We start from the raw sequence: 17,683 nt of genomic DNA on the forward strand, positions 1-17,683 counted from the left end.
CCTTAACAGGGCATTAACCATAGAATCATGGAATGGTTTGGATCGGAAGGGGCCTTAAAAACCATCTTTATCCACCTCCCTGCCATGGGCAGGGACACCTTCCACTATCCCAGGTTGCTCTAAGCCCCATCCAACCCAGCCTTGGACACTTCCAGGGACTGGGCAGCCACAGCTTCTCTGGACAGCCTGTGCCAGGGCCTCCCCACCCTCACAGGGGTGGACTTCCTCCTAATATCCAATCTAAACCTACTCTGTTTTGATTTGAAGCCATTCCCCCTTGTCCTGTGAATCCAGGCCCTTGTAAATCTCTCTCCATCTTTCTTGTAGGTTTCCTTCCTTAGGTACTAGAAGGCCACAATTAGGTGACCTGGAAGCTTCTCTTCTCCAGGCTGAACAATCCCAATTGTCTCAGCCTCTCCTGATAAGGGAGGTGCTCCATCTCTTCATCTGTTTATAGTGAGAGTTTCAGGCAGTCTTTAGGAACAGAAATAACCAGAGAAAAAAGGTAGATTATAAAGAGCTAAAACATTTTTTCATGAGCCCCATGCTTCGTAATTTATCTAAGGCTGATAGCATTTTGTAACTGTGGCTGTGTTTATTTCACCTACGGGGGTATTTCCCTGACACTATCAAATACCTCCCACATCACCACCCACTTCATGCCCACCAGTCCCTATGTATCACTGGACCCATGTATCTCATTCTTTCAGTCTCTGTTGCCCCACTATGAATATCCGTCCTTCACCTGTATCCTCCCAAGGCTCTGTTTAACATGTTCTTTCCTTTCTTAATCCGTCTTGCCATGGTGCTAACTCAACAACTTGTGATTTCCTCATTTCTATCATTCCATTCCACAGCACAACTCTCTCACAGGCATCCCTTTGCTTCATTACCCTCCTCAGCCCACTTGAGGGTCATCCTGACAGTCCCCACTTTCCTTTGTACACATATTCCCATTAAAGTTCTCTTGGCTACAGTAAATCCTGGTCAGACAGTAGGATGATGTGCCTGGCACTGGAAAATTTGAGGACATAGAGCAGATGTTTTTGAGCTCTCAGCCACATTTTGGATACTGTTGACTTCTTCCTTAACGGTATCCTGGTACATGGCATTTGAAGCTGTTTGCTGCCCTTAGTGGCAAGGACATAATATAATAACTCCACAATAAAAATAAATAGCAAAATCCACATAGTTTGGTGCTGTAATAAGATCCTGCAGGTGGCTTTTGTATTAAGAGAACCAGCATATTTGTGTGTAGATTTCCATTCAGGGCTAGAAGTTTTGCTAGGAACTGTCACCTGAATTGCCTTTTAGGCAATTCTAGCCATGGAAAATGAAGGTATGAAAGCTGCTCCAAGCTGTGAAATGCTTGTGCTGAAGCACCAGACAAGGAGAATTGTGCAGATTCTGTAAAAATGCCATGTTGCTTTTACAGAATGGTGGCAGTGAAAGGTGATTAACAGTAAATTCCTTTCACAGCTGCAGATCCTAATTTTCCAGTGAATCAGACTGGTCATAATTATTAGAAGTTAAGCAAAAAGATTTAGATATTTACGTTCTCAGTCTTTTCAGGAGATGGCAATTCTGTATCAACTCACAGAAGGGTGTCATTACTGGCTGTAATAGGCCATAGTGTAAGCAGGGGGACAGGACTGTGAAAGGTATTTCTCCTCTTAATACAAAATAAGGAATTTTTCTCTGGGTTTTTCAATATAAATACATATAAAAAAATCCTGTAAATATTTAAAATGTGATCTTGTGGGTCTTTTAACTCATCTTCACGCATCTTTGTACATCTCAGCACAAAGTTCTTCATTAATAGTATCAGTTCAGTGAAAGAAATGTAAGCATCAACAGCAGTTGATGAGACAAGAGTCCCTGAATGCAGTAAAATGGAATATGCTCAAGTCAGTCTTGATTAACAAAAAATGCAAGGAGATACCATAATAAATATTAAGCTGAAAAAACAAGAGTTCTAATGGGTTATCTAGAAGCATCTACCTTCAGTAGTTTTAAAGTAAGAGCCATGATCCCAATTAAGGTAGTTGAAATGTTGAAAAATCCAAACTTTTCTATCTTAACTGTTTCAACACCTAGCACTCTGGCAAAAGAAATGTTTCATCCCAGGAGAAAATGAAGACCTTTTAAAATTTGGTGCTGGGAACAACCCTGAAACCACCTGCATGCAAGAGACAAATATGTATGGTGCAACTGTTATTGTAGAAAAATACTGTAAAGTAAGCACAAACTTTGATGCTTTGATCACTCAGAGTGGATTTGCCAAGGTCAGTCCCGAACCTGAATACAGTCAAGTACTAGAATCACACGTCTCATAACAAATATTACGCCAGATTTCTGAAACCTGTGCAGACTCTCATTGCAATCAAAGCCCTCGTATGTGCTTCAGCAGCTAGGGAAGCCTGGGGAGAACACTGGGAAAGCCTGCAGAACTTAGGTCGGAGAGGACGTAATCTTGAAGAAGGCTGCAAAAGCTTTTCCCCACTAAGATGGAAAAAAGCCCCCGGACGAGCGCAACCCGGAACGCGCCGGGTTTGTGGCCGGGGTGGGACTCGAACCCGGACTCGCCCCAGGCCACGCCCCCGACCACGCCCCCGCGGCGCGCGCGTCCTAGCGACCGTTGCGGCGTTTCAAACACACACACGCTCCTCCCGCAGCCAGTCAGCGCGCGCACCGCGCCCAGGGTCTGTCGGGAGCTCGCCCCCGGCCGAAGCAGTGCCGGGGTGCGGAGCTATCGCGCAGGCGCCCTGCGAGGCGGGTGGCACTGCCTGCGTCCCGATCCCCGCGCATGCGCACTGTGCGGCGGCGGCGGCGGGCGGGGAGCGCGGTCGGCACCGAGGGAAGCAGCGGGAGCGCTCCCACCGCCACCGCGGGCAGCGGCACCGGCAGCAGCCGCTGGAGGAATTGGCCGCCCCCGGGCCGCCCCCGGGATGCGGCGCTGCTGCGGCCGCCCCCCGCGCCGGGCCCGGCGCGCCCCCGGGCTGAGCCCGCGGCGCCGCCCGCGGGGCCTGTAGGGCCGGGGCAGCGGCGGCCCGAGGAGCCGCGGCGGCCGCCGGCAGTGAATGGGCGCCGCGGCGGAGCGGGAGGAGCCGGAGCCTCTGCCGCCGCGATGGCTCAGGAGAAGATGGAGCTGGACCTGGAGCTGCCGCCGGGGAGCGCCGCGGCCCCGGGCGACGGCGGCGGCCTGAGGCGATCGAACAGCGCCCCGCTCATCCACGGGCTCAGGTGAGGGGCCCGGGGGGCTTGGCTCATCGAGGCTGGGGTCGCCGCCGCCCGCCGGCCTCGCCGCGGGCCTTGGGCCAGGCCTGGCGCTCCCTCAGCGGCCTCTGGAACGTGTCCCTTGTCCTGCGGGGCCGGGGCCGCCAGTGCCCCCTTGTCCCCCCTCGCCTTAAGGAGGGTGCTCGCTGCGCTCCCACAGCGACAGCAGTGCTCCTGTTCAAATAAAATGATGTTTTCAGCGCTCTGGAGACTGCAGCACGTGTCACAGCACTGTGGAGCTTTAAGTAAAGCGCACCCGAGAAGGCTGTTCACAAAACTTTGTTTTTTCCCCCTGCAGTGACAACTCCCAGGTGTTTCAGCCTTACGTGTTGCGGACTCGCAGGAACAGCACAACAGTTATGAGCCGTCATGGAATGGTGAGGAATCTTAAGCGTGTCATGTTTACACACAACGAGGAATAGTTGGAGTAGAGAAATGAAGTTAAACTTGATTTGTATTTGCACTTGGTATCCTAGCAAGCCACCAAGCTGCAGAATAAGCATTTTTTCACCTCCAGCTACAACCTGCAATGAAATAATACTGGTGTATTGACTGTGTGTCCCCAAAGAAGACAAGAGTAGTTGAAGTAGTATGTGAGTCCCCCATATGAAGTGCAGTTTTAAAGTTAATTTGATCCCGACTGTGTGTTAGAAGAGTAAAATGCTGTCCCAGTTAAAAGTCTTGAAAGGGTGTTTTGATTTGTTGTGAGAAGGGATGAGGGAGTCACAGTTCTTTGTTGACCTGTTTGACATAGTGCGCTTTTTTTACAAAGGCAGAACACTAGACCTCAGAAAATCACTGAAGAGGAATTTATTTGTTGCTTTCTGTTATGTGTGGTAGTGTACACTACTGCAGTTGTTTAACTTTTCAAAGATGTTGCATTTCTTTTTTTCCACCCTCTCCTTGTGAGGTGAGGGATTTATATGCTCCGTCCAATGAAATTTTTCTGTCTTGTCTGAGGGTAGTGAAGACTAAATATTGCTTTTCTCAAAACCTTGAAGTTGTGAAATAAGTTTCCTCTATGTCTTGTGTTCAGGAAAGGTGACAGGGAATTATAACTTAAAGTCTTCTCTTGTGAGATTTCTTAAGAATCCAAAATTTTGGAGCTTGTCAGTAGGTGTGACATTGGACACACAGTCATCTTGAGTGGGAACTGTTGCCCACTTACTTGTGATAGAGTTCCAGAGGAATTAGATGCATAAAATGGCACACAATTGAAAAATTGCAGAAGTCAAGCTTTAGAGAGCATTGTTCAAGACTGAGTTGAAGCATTGAGATTTCTCCTTTACAGTAGCCAGCTGGTTGAGTAAGGTGTACTGCAGGAGTTTGTCATATCCTGGGCAGTGGGGAATTGTGTAACAATCATAGCTTCATTTTTAGTAGCTCACTTGTCTAAATGGCATCTGTAGCTATTTGTGTACTTGAGATGCTGAGCAGCATCTGCCTGCAGGTCAGATCCGTGCCACTTGCTGAGTGATACAAGGAATTTGTAAGTGGTAAAACAAGTCTTTTCTCTTGAAGGTCAGTGTTTGCTTTTTTGCAATATTGTTTGAGTCATCCACATGTAGTTGTGCAGCTCATTTTGAACTCCCTAAGAATGTAGTTGATGGTAAATAGTATGTATGCAAGCAGTTATGTGTGATTTAATCATTGTGGCTGTCGCTTTTTTCCCAGTTCTTGTCGTCATCTCCTATTCGTATTCCTAGCAGCCGACTTCATCAGATCAGAAGGGTGAGTAGTTATCTGTGTATTCAGTAACAGAATGAAAAGTACTATATAATATTAAAGTACTTGCACAGTGGGGGTTTCTTTCCTATTGAGTTGTTCAAGTACTAAAGAAAACTGAATATTTCTTTAGACTTAATTTCAACAAGGAAGTAGCCTTGCCAGGCTTATTATGTTTAAGATACTGTGCATTTTAGAAGTATTTAATTTAAGAGAAGCAGTGAGCTGGACTGGTGGCTGTCCTGTCTTTTCTGCAGTGGTTCTGCTGTTCATGTTTCAGTCCTGATGGCAAATAATGGAATCACGAGTGTTATTTCAAGTACCTGTAATGAATCAAATGTTATGGGAAAACTTATGGTATTTATCTCCTGCAGGAGGAAGGAGTGGATTTAATGAACAGAGAAGCAGCACATGAAAGGTGAGTGTTATTGAAAGAAGGTGATAAAATAGCTAGAGTTATCCTCTTTGTAGCTACTGATGGGGTTTTTTGTATTCTAGGGAAGTGCAGACAGCAATGCAGATAAGCCAGTCATGGGAGGAAAGCTTGAGCCTGGTAATCTTTTTATAGATGTTTCCTATTTAATTCTACTTTTACACTCAACTGACGAATTTAAGGGAAAGAGAGGAATTAACTGTGAAAATAATTTAAGAAGAATTTAAGCTCATCTGCTTTAGCTGCTTTGTGCATTTGACCCAATGACTTTCCATTAGAAGGTTGTACCTTGGATTTCAAGGTAATGTCCTGTGCCAGTGTTAAGTCTGAAAACTTGTATTCACAGAGCGACAATGACTTGGACAAGTCTGAGAAATCTTTTTCCCCAAAGAGAATAGACTTCATTCCAGTTTCACCTGCACCTTCACCTACAAGAGGAATAGGAAAGGTAGGATAAGTGAAATACCAAACTAAGACAATATTTCAGAATTCTAGACCAAGCTGAACTGTCGAGACGTGTAATTTCATAAGTTGTTCCATAGTTCAAAAAACCCCTGAACAACACAACCAAACAGGCACTAAAAAACCCCGATCCATATTTTGTTGGTTTCTTAGAACCAATGGTTGCCATCTGGGAGCCTGCAGAGTTTAAGCGGTGAAACACTGGATGTTTTCAGTTACTGCTATTTGTGCAGTGTTCGGGTGGGTTGGGGTTCTGGTTGTAGGGAAGCTGGAAGATGTCATGAGGATAGTCCTGGACAGGATCTTCAGGTGCAGAAGTGGAGGGATGCTGGGAAAGAAGCATTAAAATAGGACTGCAGATCTGTGTGGTGAGAGATGAAAATGTGTCCATCGGTTATGGAAAGGAAGGCACAAATGCACTCTGAAAGAGGATTTAGGTGTGCTGAACTTGTACTGAAATCTGGTGGCAGATGCCAGAGAAAAAGAGGTGGATCTTAGATAAACTACTTTTCCAGTGAGGATTGGAAAACTGAAATGCAGCACAGAGAAACTGGCATCTGGATTTAAAGATGGGCTGCTTGACCTTGTTTGCACCCTCTTGTGTGATTCTGCTTTTGTACTGCCAGTATTTCGCTGCATGCTCCTACCAGATCGGTGCACATAACAGCCACGTACAAGTGCTGGGTGAATGTGTTCCTGGGAAAACACTGATCCTGGCAGCTGGTTCTGTACCTTTGGAATTCTGACTGTAAAGTACTAGCAGATAACTTAACAGAAAGATTTTTGTGTTTAGCTAGAAGCATTCATGGGCTAAGCTCAAATTAGCTGCAGAATCACAGAGCTAAATATCCTATTTTACTCTGAAATATTGTCAGTTTTCAGGTCAGATGTATTTTGAGTAAACTTGTTTAACAAGCCCCTTAAAAGAACTAAGTCCTGAGTACTGTACTGCACTGCTTTTTCTGAATGTAACAAAGGACAGAAACAATTCTCTTATTTAGAGAACAGTGTCTATTTCAATTTTACTTTTCTTGTGGGTTTTGATTAGCTTCATCTGAGCAGAATTGCATGGGCCAGTATGTTTTTGTAAATTAAGCTGTAATATTTGTAAGATTACATTTGATAATCTGCCTAATCTGTTCCTAGCTTTTCTTAAGAATAAGAAGGCCATGGTGGGGGGGGGGATGTTTGGTTTGGAGGGTGGAGTGTAACATCTGAGTATTTTAAAGGAAATTCTGAAGTATCTTCATTTGAGCTTTCTTCCTGCAGCAATGTTTTTCACCGTCATTGCAAATGTTTGTGAGCAGTAATGGATTACCTCCAAGCCCTATTCCCAGTCCAACAAGGCGATTCTGCAAGTAAGTAATGAGTGTCTGTTGTGCTAGCATTGGAATTTAAACCAAAGATTAATTAAAGTTGATGTTAAGGCATTAAAAGAGACTTCACTTTTACAGCTGCTGAAGCATTGCCACATAAAAATGCTCTGAAAGTTCAAACTTTACCAATGGTAACTTTATGTGGGTGCTTTTATAGAGCCTGTGTCAACTTTGGACTAGACTTGGTAACTTGAGGGGAGGTTCTCAGATATTTCAAATTAACTTTGTCTGCAGATCAGTTTTATATAAATATGCCACAAAATTTATAAAAGGATTGAAATGAGGATGTGATTCACTAAGGGAAGTGAAAATAGAAAATTTAGTACAACTTCATGTGGCAGATAATCTGCTCTAATAGGCAGCACTTACTTGTTATCTATGTATTTAGATTCCATAAGAATTCCAGCTGTGCAGGAATAGTTTTGAAGAATGCTTCATATGCTGTGGTTGTGTTGATTTGATGCAAATTGGAACCTTTACAGGACTGACTCAGTATTCTCTCTTCAGCAGGAGGAGTCAAAGTCCAATCAACTGTATCAGGCCCAGTGTTCTTGGCCCCATTAAAAGAAAAGGTGTGTGTTTTTCCCTTACAGGATGTTTTAATATGGATGTAGTTTTCTAGCTGGATACATTTTTTTGTTGGTCTGTAAATATAATGCACGTGTATCCACAGTGAACTGAAATTTGCCAGGCATAACTCAAAAATACAATGTAAAGTAGCTAGTCTAAAACACAGGAATGAAAAACTTAAAAAACAGCCACTGCTTGAAATAGGGAAACTTTATTATACATCAAATTAAATGGCAGAGCTTAAAAATATTCATAACTTTCCTACAAGTCCCACTGAACAGTGCACACCCTTCAGATCATCTTAGGAATGTTGCTTATCATGCAGTATCTTCTAAACTTAGTACTGAATGTTTGTTTTCTCTCTGAAAGTTCAGAAGATGAGTGTTTAGAGAAATGGAATAGATCAGTGCCCTTTCCTCCTGAAGGGGGGAAAACACATTCTTTACTGGAAGTGTTCCATGTTAGAGATTTTCAAATAACATCCCTGAACCAAGCTTAGTCGAACTGTAAGAATGAGATATTTTTAAAGTGTGCTTTTAGCTGTGCTTATCCTTTCTGCTTTTTTTTTTTAACTTAGGCATTCTTAATTGTACCAAAAACATGTCCTTCTATTGTACAAGACGTACATTTGAGAAAAGTTACCTTTTGTTGTTTGGCTTTTTTTTTTTAGTACTGCTTGTCCTATCAGATAAAGAACATTGTCTAACTGATACTGATTTGACAGAGGACAGAGACAAGTTTTCTCATAGATGTCAGTTCTATCTTGGCTTTTATTTTCTGTGAATTTTAGAGGCATTAAAATTGAACAAAAGTTTATTAAGCTAAATGATCAATAAGGCATAGGTATCCACACTTGTACTTTACACAAATTGTAAAAGCAATGCAGGTAGAGACAGGCCTTTCCTCACCAAATCCATGTGCTCCCATGGAGCATCTTTTACAAAGTAGAGATAGGAGTTTGCCTTTTCTTATTTGAAGTACCAAGGAATTTTTCAAATGCTGCTTAATTTTGAAACATCTGATCTATTTAAATGAACTTACTTTGTTTTCCTAAATATGTGGTCCTGGTTTTTTCTGAATTTTAGCAGTAGATTTATAGTAGGAGAAGGAAAGCCATGAACTGAAGAACTTTTCACTGCTATAGGGACTTAATACTGTAGACTGTGCAATGTGTTGTAGCAGTGCAGATTTGTCTCTGTGAAATTTAAGGGACAAAAGTGTTACCTAAGTTGTTGTTTTGTTCATTTTGTTCATACTAGAAGACCAAGTATTTTATAAATGTTTTTTGCCTATTCTGCTTGCTAGAAGCAATATCCCTTACCTTAAGACAGGAAGGTATCCCTGTGGGCTGAAGGAAATGAAACTTGGGGGGTTATCAGTCTTTTATAAAATGTGGCAGTGTGATTCTGTTGCAGAATGTATAAACTGGTTCGCTATAATGGTTTTAACCTCTGTCAGGTTTTCAAACTGACTCTGCAACTACTGCAAAGTGTATGTAAAAGCCAAAAAAATTATTACCATTTCATGCCTTTTTTTTTTTTCCAAACTAAAAATGAAAATATGGTGTGGCTGAGAGGGTTTTCTTTCTTTTTTTTAATTTTTATTTTCAAGTTCATGATGTTTTCAGATACCATTTGTAGAACAGCTATTAGTGAGCCAGCTCGTTCTTAGGGCAGATTATACTAAACAGATTACATTAGTTCTCCCCATCATATTTAATCTCTTAATGTCTGTAGATGGTTACAGGTACAAAGACAGTCTGATCCATGATGAGTAAGTGGAAATGCTTCCACATGACAGATTTATTTCATTCAGCTTTCCTGTAAAAGTGCAGGCATCAGAATTCATTGTACAGGGGAGGGTGAAACTGAATCCAGCTGTCATTCTTATTTTCGTAACCACTAACAGTTTTAAACTTCGTATTTTGACTTATATCAATTACCTCATCTCAGCTGTTTACTTAAAACTAAGTCATGGTAATTAGTTTGCTTTAGATTATTTTGTCTGATTGCAGTACAGGTAGCAAGTTTTATGTCTTTGAGATCACTGTAGCCCCTCAGATACTGCTGAAGCTTTAGCTAAGGATGGATTGGATGGTTTAACAGCAGCTATCCTCAAATTAATGTGTTAGCCGGGTGCTTGGTTGCCTGAATTAGAGAACTTGTGTTACAAATGCAACCATGGAGTATTGTGGGTCAAACCTTTCTTTTACAGCAGACAAGTATTAAATGGATATTCCAGAGACTCAAGTGAGTTTGATTATTTGCACTGTTTTCCTTAGGTGAAATGGAAACTGAAAGTCAGCCAAAGAGACTTTTCCAAGGAACAACCAACATGCTTTCTCCAGATGTTACACACCTGACAGATCTCAGTTCATGGTATTGTATGTCATGTGCCCTGAAATGCCAAAACAAGGAATGTGCATTTATCACAAGCTTTCTAGTTGTTTTTTCCAGGAAAAAAATACTTTGTGTGTATCTTGCGGATGTGTATTAATGGGAACTATCCTGTGGTCGTGTCCTGTGGCAATGGTCCTGCTCCTTTGATCAATTCTTCCTGAACAGACTCTAGCCTAGATTTTTCTATGAAAGCTTTTACACTGACTGTAATTGTTACAAATCCCTGTTGATTCATAAGCAAAGTTACTTCATCATTACAGTATGTTGTAGGCAGTGGTCATATAGTCTGTGGCACTTCCCTGAATACTTAGAAAATGTGTATGGGTATTTAATTGTTCTTGTCCCTAAGTTCATGATTTTTAGAGTTACATCATCTTTCTTTATTACAATCATAAAATACTACGGTTTTTTTGTGTCAAGTCAGATACTAAGTATTCAAAAATATCAGCTGTTATTACTGTAATTCCAGTTTACCTACAGACTTGAAACTGCCTAGATGGTTTTTTCCATATTGCTTCCCCCTAAATTGCAAAAGCATCAATTTAGATGCCCTCTGGGATCTTGTATCAAGACTTCAAAATCCAAACACAGGAATTCTGTGGGAAAAATTGGTCTGATCTTGCTTTGAGCAGTGCAGTGTTAAAGAGCATGCCGGCTAATTAATGACATCTTTGCTGCATTGCTGATTAGTGTATTATTTTCCCTTTCCTATAAGCTTTTAAGGTTTTATACTTCTTAGTTGTCACTTCCTTTCTACGTCTGATTAAAATTAGCTTCGTAATTTATTCTGCATGTTAAAAAAACCCAGTAATTCTGCTCCTCATTCCCTTGAGGAGCATGAATATCTATAACATGCTACAGAAAACAAGGAGTTTTCAGGGCTGCCAGTCTTGCAGTAAAGACTGAGTGGTAGTATAGGTCTCCTACAAGTCCTCTCCAAGGGGGAAGCGCATTAGCTTTGTACAGAGCCTCATGCCTCTGCACTAAAGAACCTTTTTCCCTTTCCCCAGCCTGTCCTCAGATATTCTCGATGGGAGTAGCAGCAGTGTTGGCTCTTCCTCTGATTCCCTGACTAAAGGCAGCATAACCACAGAGTCTCCAGTGACGTGCTCCAACTCCTGCTCCTCGTTCATACTGATGGATGACTTCTCACCCAAGTGACTTTACCAAGTCCTGAGTCAGTGTCTGGCTGTGCTGTCCCCTTCCTGTACACTCGTACAGAGAAATGAACTCTGATCCTTGAAGCATTCATATGAGGTTTATTAAAAGGAAAAATTGTTGTTACTGTAATCTTTGGCTACTTTCCAGTGATTTTTTTTTTTTAATTTATCCATTTAATGGACATTGTAGACCATATAAATGTCTGGTTTTGCGAATTTATCTTTTAAACAAGATGTCTGCTGATATTATACTAACTTTTGCTTTCAGGAACTTGCATACACTTTTTGATTCCATGAATAGGTATCTACCTATTAGTGTTGCAATTTTTAGGAATGTACTTCTTCATCATCATGGTCACTATGTCTAGGGAAATAACTTGGTTCGGAAGGATTTGAAAATACTAATTTATTCTCTGGCACTTCTACTATTGAGTAAAATTATTCTTGCTTTTTTTTTTTTTTTGAGTCACTAGCCTCAAATTCCTTTATGGAAGGGAGAAAAATATTTTTTATTTTCTTAGTGCTGCTAGTAATTTTTATGAATTCATTTACAGGAGACCACATTGGGTGTGGAAGTCTCACTCTATTACATTAAACTAAAAACCCCACAGCAAAATAACTAATGACTGTCACTTTTGCCATCAGTGAAGAAATAATAATACTCTACAAACATGATTAAATTAGCTGCATAGTTCTCTCTCTGGAACATTTGTCCTACAGATTGTATGAAATAAGCTCATTATTCAGCAAGATTTGGCCAGGAAAAATTAATCCACACCTTGATTGAAGACATACAGTGCAGATAACTAAGTTAATTAAACTACTGTGTAGAAGAACCATGTATGGCACCATCGATGTCTCCTGTGGCATTGAGGTCATAAGTATTTTTGTGCCTTAGGGGACATTGTTACAAAATTATGGAATGTAAACCAGAGGGGTGGGTGGGGAAAGTCCTTTGTGTACAGCTTGTTTATAGAGTGCTTACTCGAGTCTGTCAGCGGTGCTGCTTCCCTTAGTGTTCCTTTCCAAGGTGTGGAGGTGCTGGGGCAGCCCCACCTCCGAGGGGCAGTCAAGGTGACACCCTTTGCAGCTGCTCTGGACAGAGTTTGTCCCTTTGTTGGTCATGAGCAGAGCAAACAGCTCAGCAAATGTTTGATTCCTAAGGAAAGGCTTTGGATTGGATACGAGCTCTGCAAATTGCTTGGTGAAGGAGTTCTCTTTGAGCTATGAGTAGTCTTGATACAGTACCTTGGTCAGTCTGAGGTAGGAACAGATATTTTACTTTTTAAAAACTATAATGGGGCAAAATAAATCCGTTTGTAATCTACTGTGTTACGCTATTTATTATTTATAACTCTGTAAAAAGTCTGTGGTGATGAATTATAGTATTTTTTTATGATTGAATAAGTTTTTTATGTTCAGTAATTGCTGGCCGGTTTGTATTTAATACGCAACATTGTCTGCCAGAATCATAAGCTTCCATTTTTGAATGTTTGTAACATAAATGCTTTTGTTACCTAAAAGTACAACTTGTGATCTTTCTGAAAGAAAATAGCACTGAATTTAAAGAAAGATTATGTGCTTTAGATGTGAGCACAATCTCTGGCAATACTGTCTGGCTAAAAGGGGGAGGGGGAGAACCATAGTTTTTTCTGTTCCGAAGAAGCCGTTGGGTATCCAGAAGATGTGTACATACCAGATTATTTTTAAAAGCGTTTCCATTAAATTGTAAGAACTACCAGAATGGGCCAACAGTGGCACTATTACTTGTAATATCATTTCCACCTGTGGAGCATTAGTTCCCCACTTCAAATAAATGTGCATATTGTAAAATATTGTCCATTCGTGCCATTCTTAAATGAGCTCTACAGTACTGAATGTTAATTTTGTTTGTATATGCACAGTGCTATTTCTTGAATTTTTGATGTCTTAAGTCGCTTAATTTTTTTATTCATGCCTGTATCTTCTCTGCCTTCTTTGTGCTTAAAGAAGGCTGCTTTTCCATTTGCAAAATATTGATAAACAGTCTGTGATAAAATACAACTCCATTACCTGTGCCCCAGTTCCCTTCTACTGTGCTTTTACTGGTACCGTGATTTAGAAATGTGAACAAGGGGTGGCAGGAGGGGGAACCTATTGCATGCTTTCTTAAACCTGAGAAGAGCATAGTTATTGCTTAATTTTGGCTGATTTACCTGTACAATTGATGTATTCCAGATTTGTTTGTTAGTGGAGAGTCTTATCTGAGTGCTGGCCTCTGTAAACATTCGAATGTAAGCTGCATAAAGCGAGCGCACAAAATAGTCACTCTTGTTACAGCAGTTTTTTGTAGTGTTCTGGCTATTCCCCACTCCTGGAATGTCTTGTAAAAGACATTGCTCTTTTATAAAATATATATGTAATGCACACACTTGCTGTGTCTGTTGTTTCAGAATGAATGGATGTTGCTGTGTAATAGGCCCAAGGCAGGCCCAGGTTCTCTTTCACACTCCTAACACACACAACTTGTTCATTTTGAAACAAAGTTTTCTAATATGCTGATGATTATACTTCCACTTAACTGCATTTGAGTTGCAACGGCTTAGAGGGTTGATTGATATTGTAGCATACTCTGACTAAAACTGACTAAAAGTTGCATGTCTGGATTTGTTACCTGCTTTGTCTGAGGGAATTAGATACCAGTTGGGAAAGAAGGCCAGCTGGTGCTGGTAGTCAGCTTTAATGTGTAACTATTGACATTTAACAACTGTTTTTTATGACTTCACCAGACTTATTTTTGCTGAATTGCCTTGATGAGAGTCTGAGAATTCCTGTCTTTCCCCCACTTCCTTCTTTTTGTAAGGGATCATTAGCACATATCTGTTGCTGAGAATCACAGTGATGAGTCACCTTTAATGTAATAGTTGAGAACTAAGTTAAAATACCTGTGTAATTCAAGCAGCATTTTAGATGGACTATTTTTAATATGTTAATTAGCACAGCATTACAGCAATGGTCTTTGTGCAGCTCATTGACCAGCACTGCCTTTAGATCGTAGCCAGAGCTCGCTGAATCCTCATTTCATGGGCTTAAAATGCTGGAAGGATTTTACCAGTGGTTTAGAAAAATGTGTGTGTCAGCTGTGGAACTCTGTGTTTTGATAATATCAAGTGTTCTGCATCAGGAAATGGATCGCAGTGTGCATGTTTCTTTCTCCTTCATTGAATTTCAAATTGGGGGATCATGGGCCCAAAAGCCTGTATTTAAGGGGCTATTTTTCTGACTGTATGTGATGAAATACTTTCTCCTACAATGAAAGTAATTAAACTGTCAGTGTGTGAGGATGTAAATCTGAGTTCTGCAGACTTTATTGGAAAACTCAAAGGGCACAAGGAACTCTATACTGCCTAAAAACACTAAAGCGGGATTTTTTTTTTTTTTTATTTTGTAAGTCATGGTAAAAATAGAGAACTCATTTTAACAGCTTAAAATGCTAAAAACATTTTAAATGCAAGGCTTTAGCTTGGCATGTGTCTCCAGGCAGGTCCACGCTGAGGGCTGTATGCAGAGGTGAACCTGAGCAGGCTCAGGCAGGTTTGGAACTCAGGTTCTGGTGCACAAATACAATAGACTGGACCAGGGAAATTATTTTTTGCAAATATTCACGTTCTTATCTGTAGACTCTGCTAATACATTGTGTGACAAAAAAGATGGGAACTTGTTTTTCCTGGAAGGAATTTCATCTGCATATAATTTTCCTGGTAACTTAATAATAAAAAAGCTTTGCATTAACACAAGTTCAAAAATTCCATGAAGTCATAGGCCTGTTGCATTTGCTTTTTTGGGGTAAAGGCCAAGGAGTATTTCTGGAGCTATACAAACTGTCCCTTGTATTCCAAGGCTATTATATGAATGGCAGCTGTCCATAGTAGATGGAAAGGGATTTTGCCTATCATTCAGTATTTCAGTCTCTCTTGAGGCCTGTTAAATAATCCTTAGCAAATTCAGCATAAGATGGTCACCGGAGGTACCAGAAGACCCAGTGAGAAGGAAGTAGTGACTTGCTCCTCTGACTATGAATTAAGAGTTTTAGCCTTGAGTTAATCTTACCCAGCTAATTTTCAAAGGAAAAATGCATTTTTCAGACAACGGAGACTTTTCATGGGGGTCTACCCTGTTCAGACTTAGAGGAAAAGGGTCCTTGTGGGCAATTCTAGGGCTGTTTTGCTTAATCCACTCCAAAAAGAGGGACCTGTGCTTGCCCATCAGAATTGGAGTAGCATTGTCTCAGTTCCAGCTGGTTTTGGGGAGGGCAGGGATTTGGTGTTTGGGTTTCCTTAATGGCTGGTTATCTTAACTCTCAAAGGTCCCAACAAGGACCTTTGTTATCAGGCTAAAATCAGAAGTAGGTGTTGTTTTAGGGCAAGTCTGTTTTCTGAGAGAGTAATTATGCTGCAGTGCTGGTTTAAGGGTGACAGCTGGGGTTTGCTTCCTGCTGTAGGGACAGGGCTGCTGTTCCCATAAGTGCAAAGGCACAAAAGTCACTGTAAAGTGTCCCTGTACCTCAAGGCTATTCCTTTAGAGTGGACTGGGCACTTGGCGGAAATCTCTTGTTTCGATCCAAAACCTTTTTGCATTCAAGCTGCTTTTTATTACTTACTCTTAGATCTTAAAGCGTTTTGGTTTGAGCCTTGCCTCTGATTAGCGTGCCAGGGCCAGCGTTTTCTGTTTAAACCTGGAGCAATTTGGTTTGTTGTTCTTGCATTATAAAGTTTGGAGATGGGGAGGAGGTGGGTTCTTGCTATTAACAAAGATTGTGGGGGTTTAAAAGAAATGAGACCTGAAAACGCAGAATAAAGAAACGCCCATTTTTAGTGAACCAATTTCGCTGGTTTGATACCAGGCTCTTTCTCTAAACACAGGCAATAGTCTTTTGAGCATATTTTTAGTAGCAGCAACAAAACCCAATGTGCTTCCACCTCCAAAGTCTTTGTACTGTAAAGTAAGAATTTATTACTGAAAGACCGTAAGTTTTGTTCATCTCTAACCAGCCAGACCACGCTCAGTCTCTGAGTGAGTTTGCAGTAACAGTCCCTGTGATTCAACAGGCCAGTTAGTGACACCAGGCTGTCAAGCAGTTCCTGTCTGTCTAAAAAGCATCTTAACACTGTACAGGAATTCTAACAGTGTTGTTCTTCCTTAGCTTATTTCTGAGGGCCATAAAATTTCATTATCTTTTTTACAAACACAATTATTATTTACTCTTAATTACTACAGGTTGCCTATCTTACTAAATAGCTGTGGTAAAATTCCTAGTGGACTCTTGCCTGTCTCTCATCTTGGGGTATAACAGACTTTGGGATTTTTGATTATTTTTCAGATAAGGCAATGTTTTCTGGAAGAATTATCCATTGTGTTTTGATTCTGCAAGGCGTTTGGATATAGTTTATGCAGAAGTAAGTCCTATTTAACAACATGACTTAAATGAATCTTGGAGACAATGACATGAGATTGTTTTTTCAGAAGATGAGTAGTTTAACCCCTGCATTACCTAATGAAACCTTCTGCATTCTGACACCACTTTTGAACTTCCACCAAAGTTGAGTAAGTTGGCAGAACCTCCTGGCTATTATTTGTGGTTGTATAGTTTATAACACAGATTACAAAAACCCTATTGTGCTAGAACAAAAGTATTTTCCTTCCCCCAAATAATTTACAATTTAAATTCATCATGAGAACTGTAATCATTTATCAATGCAATGTGTGTTTAACAATTTTTTCATTATGCAAAAATTAGTATTTGTGATAGGCAGGTAGAAAGCAGGTGGTATTAAAAGCTGTCGGCCCAAGTAAAATAAAGAATGTTATGGAAGTTAACTAGTCCAGAATCTAAATATAAATGTTGGATCTAGCCTCTGACAAAGCTCTACAAGCCCCTAAAATTTTGGAAAAATTCAGCTACTGCCATGAACTTAACAGCTCTTTCCCAACCCTAGTTAATGTCAACACTTCCCTATTTATGACCAGAACCTCCAAGAATTTGGAAGAAAAATAAATGTGAAAAGGGAGAGCTAGAATGAAAATGCCTCTGTGCCTATGATGTATGAGTATTAGTTAAAAGAATGTTACAAAGTACAGTGAGTTGGGACAAATGTGCTTTGAATAAGAGTTGAGAATGTACGATGTAGAGTATGTGTAACATCTTGTTTGTGTGCAAGAACAGACTGTGAAAAAAAACAGCTTTGTATGGGAGAAGCAACATCAAAGGCCCTGAAAGAACTAGTGCAGTAATAGGAAACATTT

At 40.8% G+C, this 17,683-nt stretch overlaps 1 protein-coding gene and 1 non-coding gene across 4 annotated transcripts; both read left to right on the forward strand.

The window, feature by feature from the left end:
• The first annotated feature begins 3,030 nt into the window (after nt 1-3,030).
• Nucleotides 3,031-13,811, forward strand: PABIR2 (PABIR family member 2). Of its 3 annotated transcripts, none has more exons than XM_048318986.1 (10): nt 3,031-3,243; nt 3,575-3,653; nt 4,951-5,007; nt 5,376-5,419; nt 5,500-5,554; nt 5,781-5,882; nt 7,166-7,254; nt 7,780-7,844; nt 10,124-10,225; nt 11,252-11,405. In XM_048318986.1, the coding sequence occupies exons 1-10, from the start codon at nt 3,128-3,130 to the stop codon at nt 11,311-11,313; spliced, it is 771 nt and encodes a 256-aa protein (XP_048174943.1). In that variant the 5' UTR covers nt 3,031-3,127; the 3' UTR covers nt 11,314-11,405. The 3 variants fall into 3 exon arrangements, with proteins under 3 accessions (XP_048174943.1, XP_048174942.1, XP_048174941.1); XM_048318985.1 differs by having other exon boundaries at nt 3,032-3,243; nt 7,783-7,844; nt 10,124-10,220; nt 11,252-13,811; XM_048318984.1 differs by having other exon boundaries at nt 3,034-3,243; nt 10,124-10,220; nt 11,252-13,811.
• On the forward strand, nt 11,029-11,172 carry LOC125333496. The gene has a single exon (XR_007206887.1). It is a non-coding gene; the product is annotated as a small nucleolar RNA U109 (small nucleolar RNA).
• Nucleotides 13,812-17,683: the final 3,872 nt, after the last annotated feature.

This window comes from Corvus hawaiiensis, chromosome 14 (assembly GCF_020740725.1).
Source record: "Corvus hawaiiensis isolate bCorHaw1 chromosome 14, bCorHaw1.pri.cur, whole genome shotgun sequence".
NCBI classification, from domain to species: Eukaryota; Metazoa; Chordata; class Aves; order Passeriformes; family Corvidae; genus Corvus; species Corvus hawaiiensis.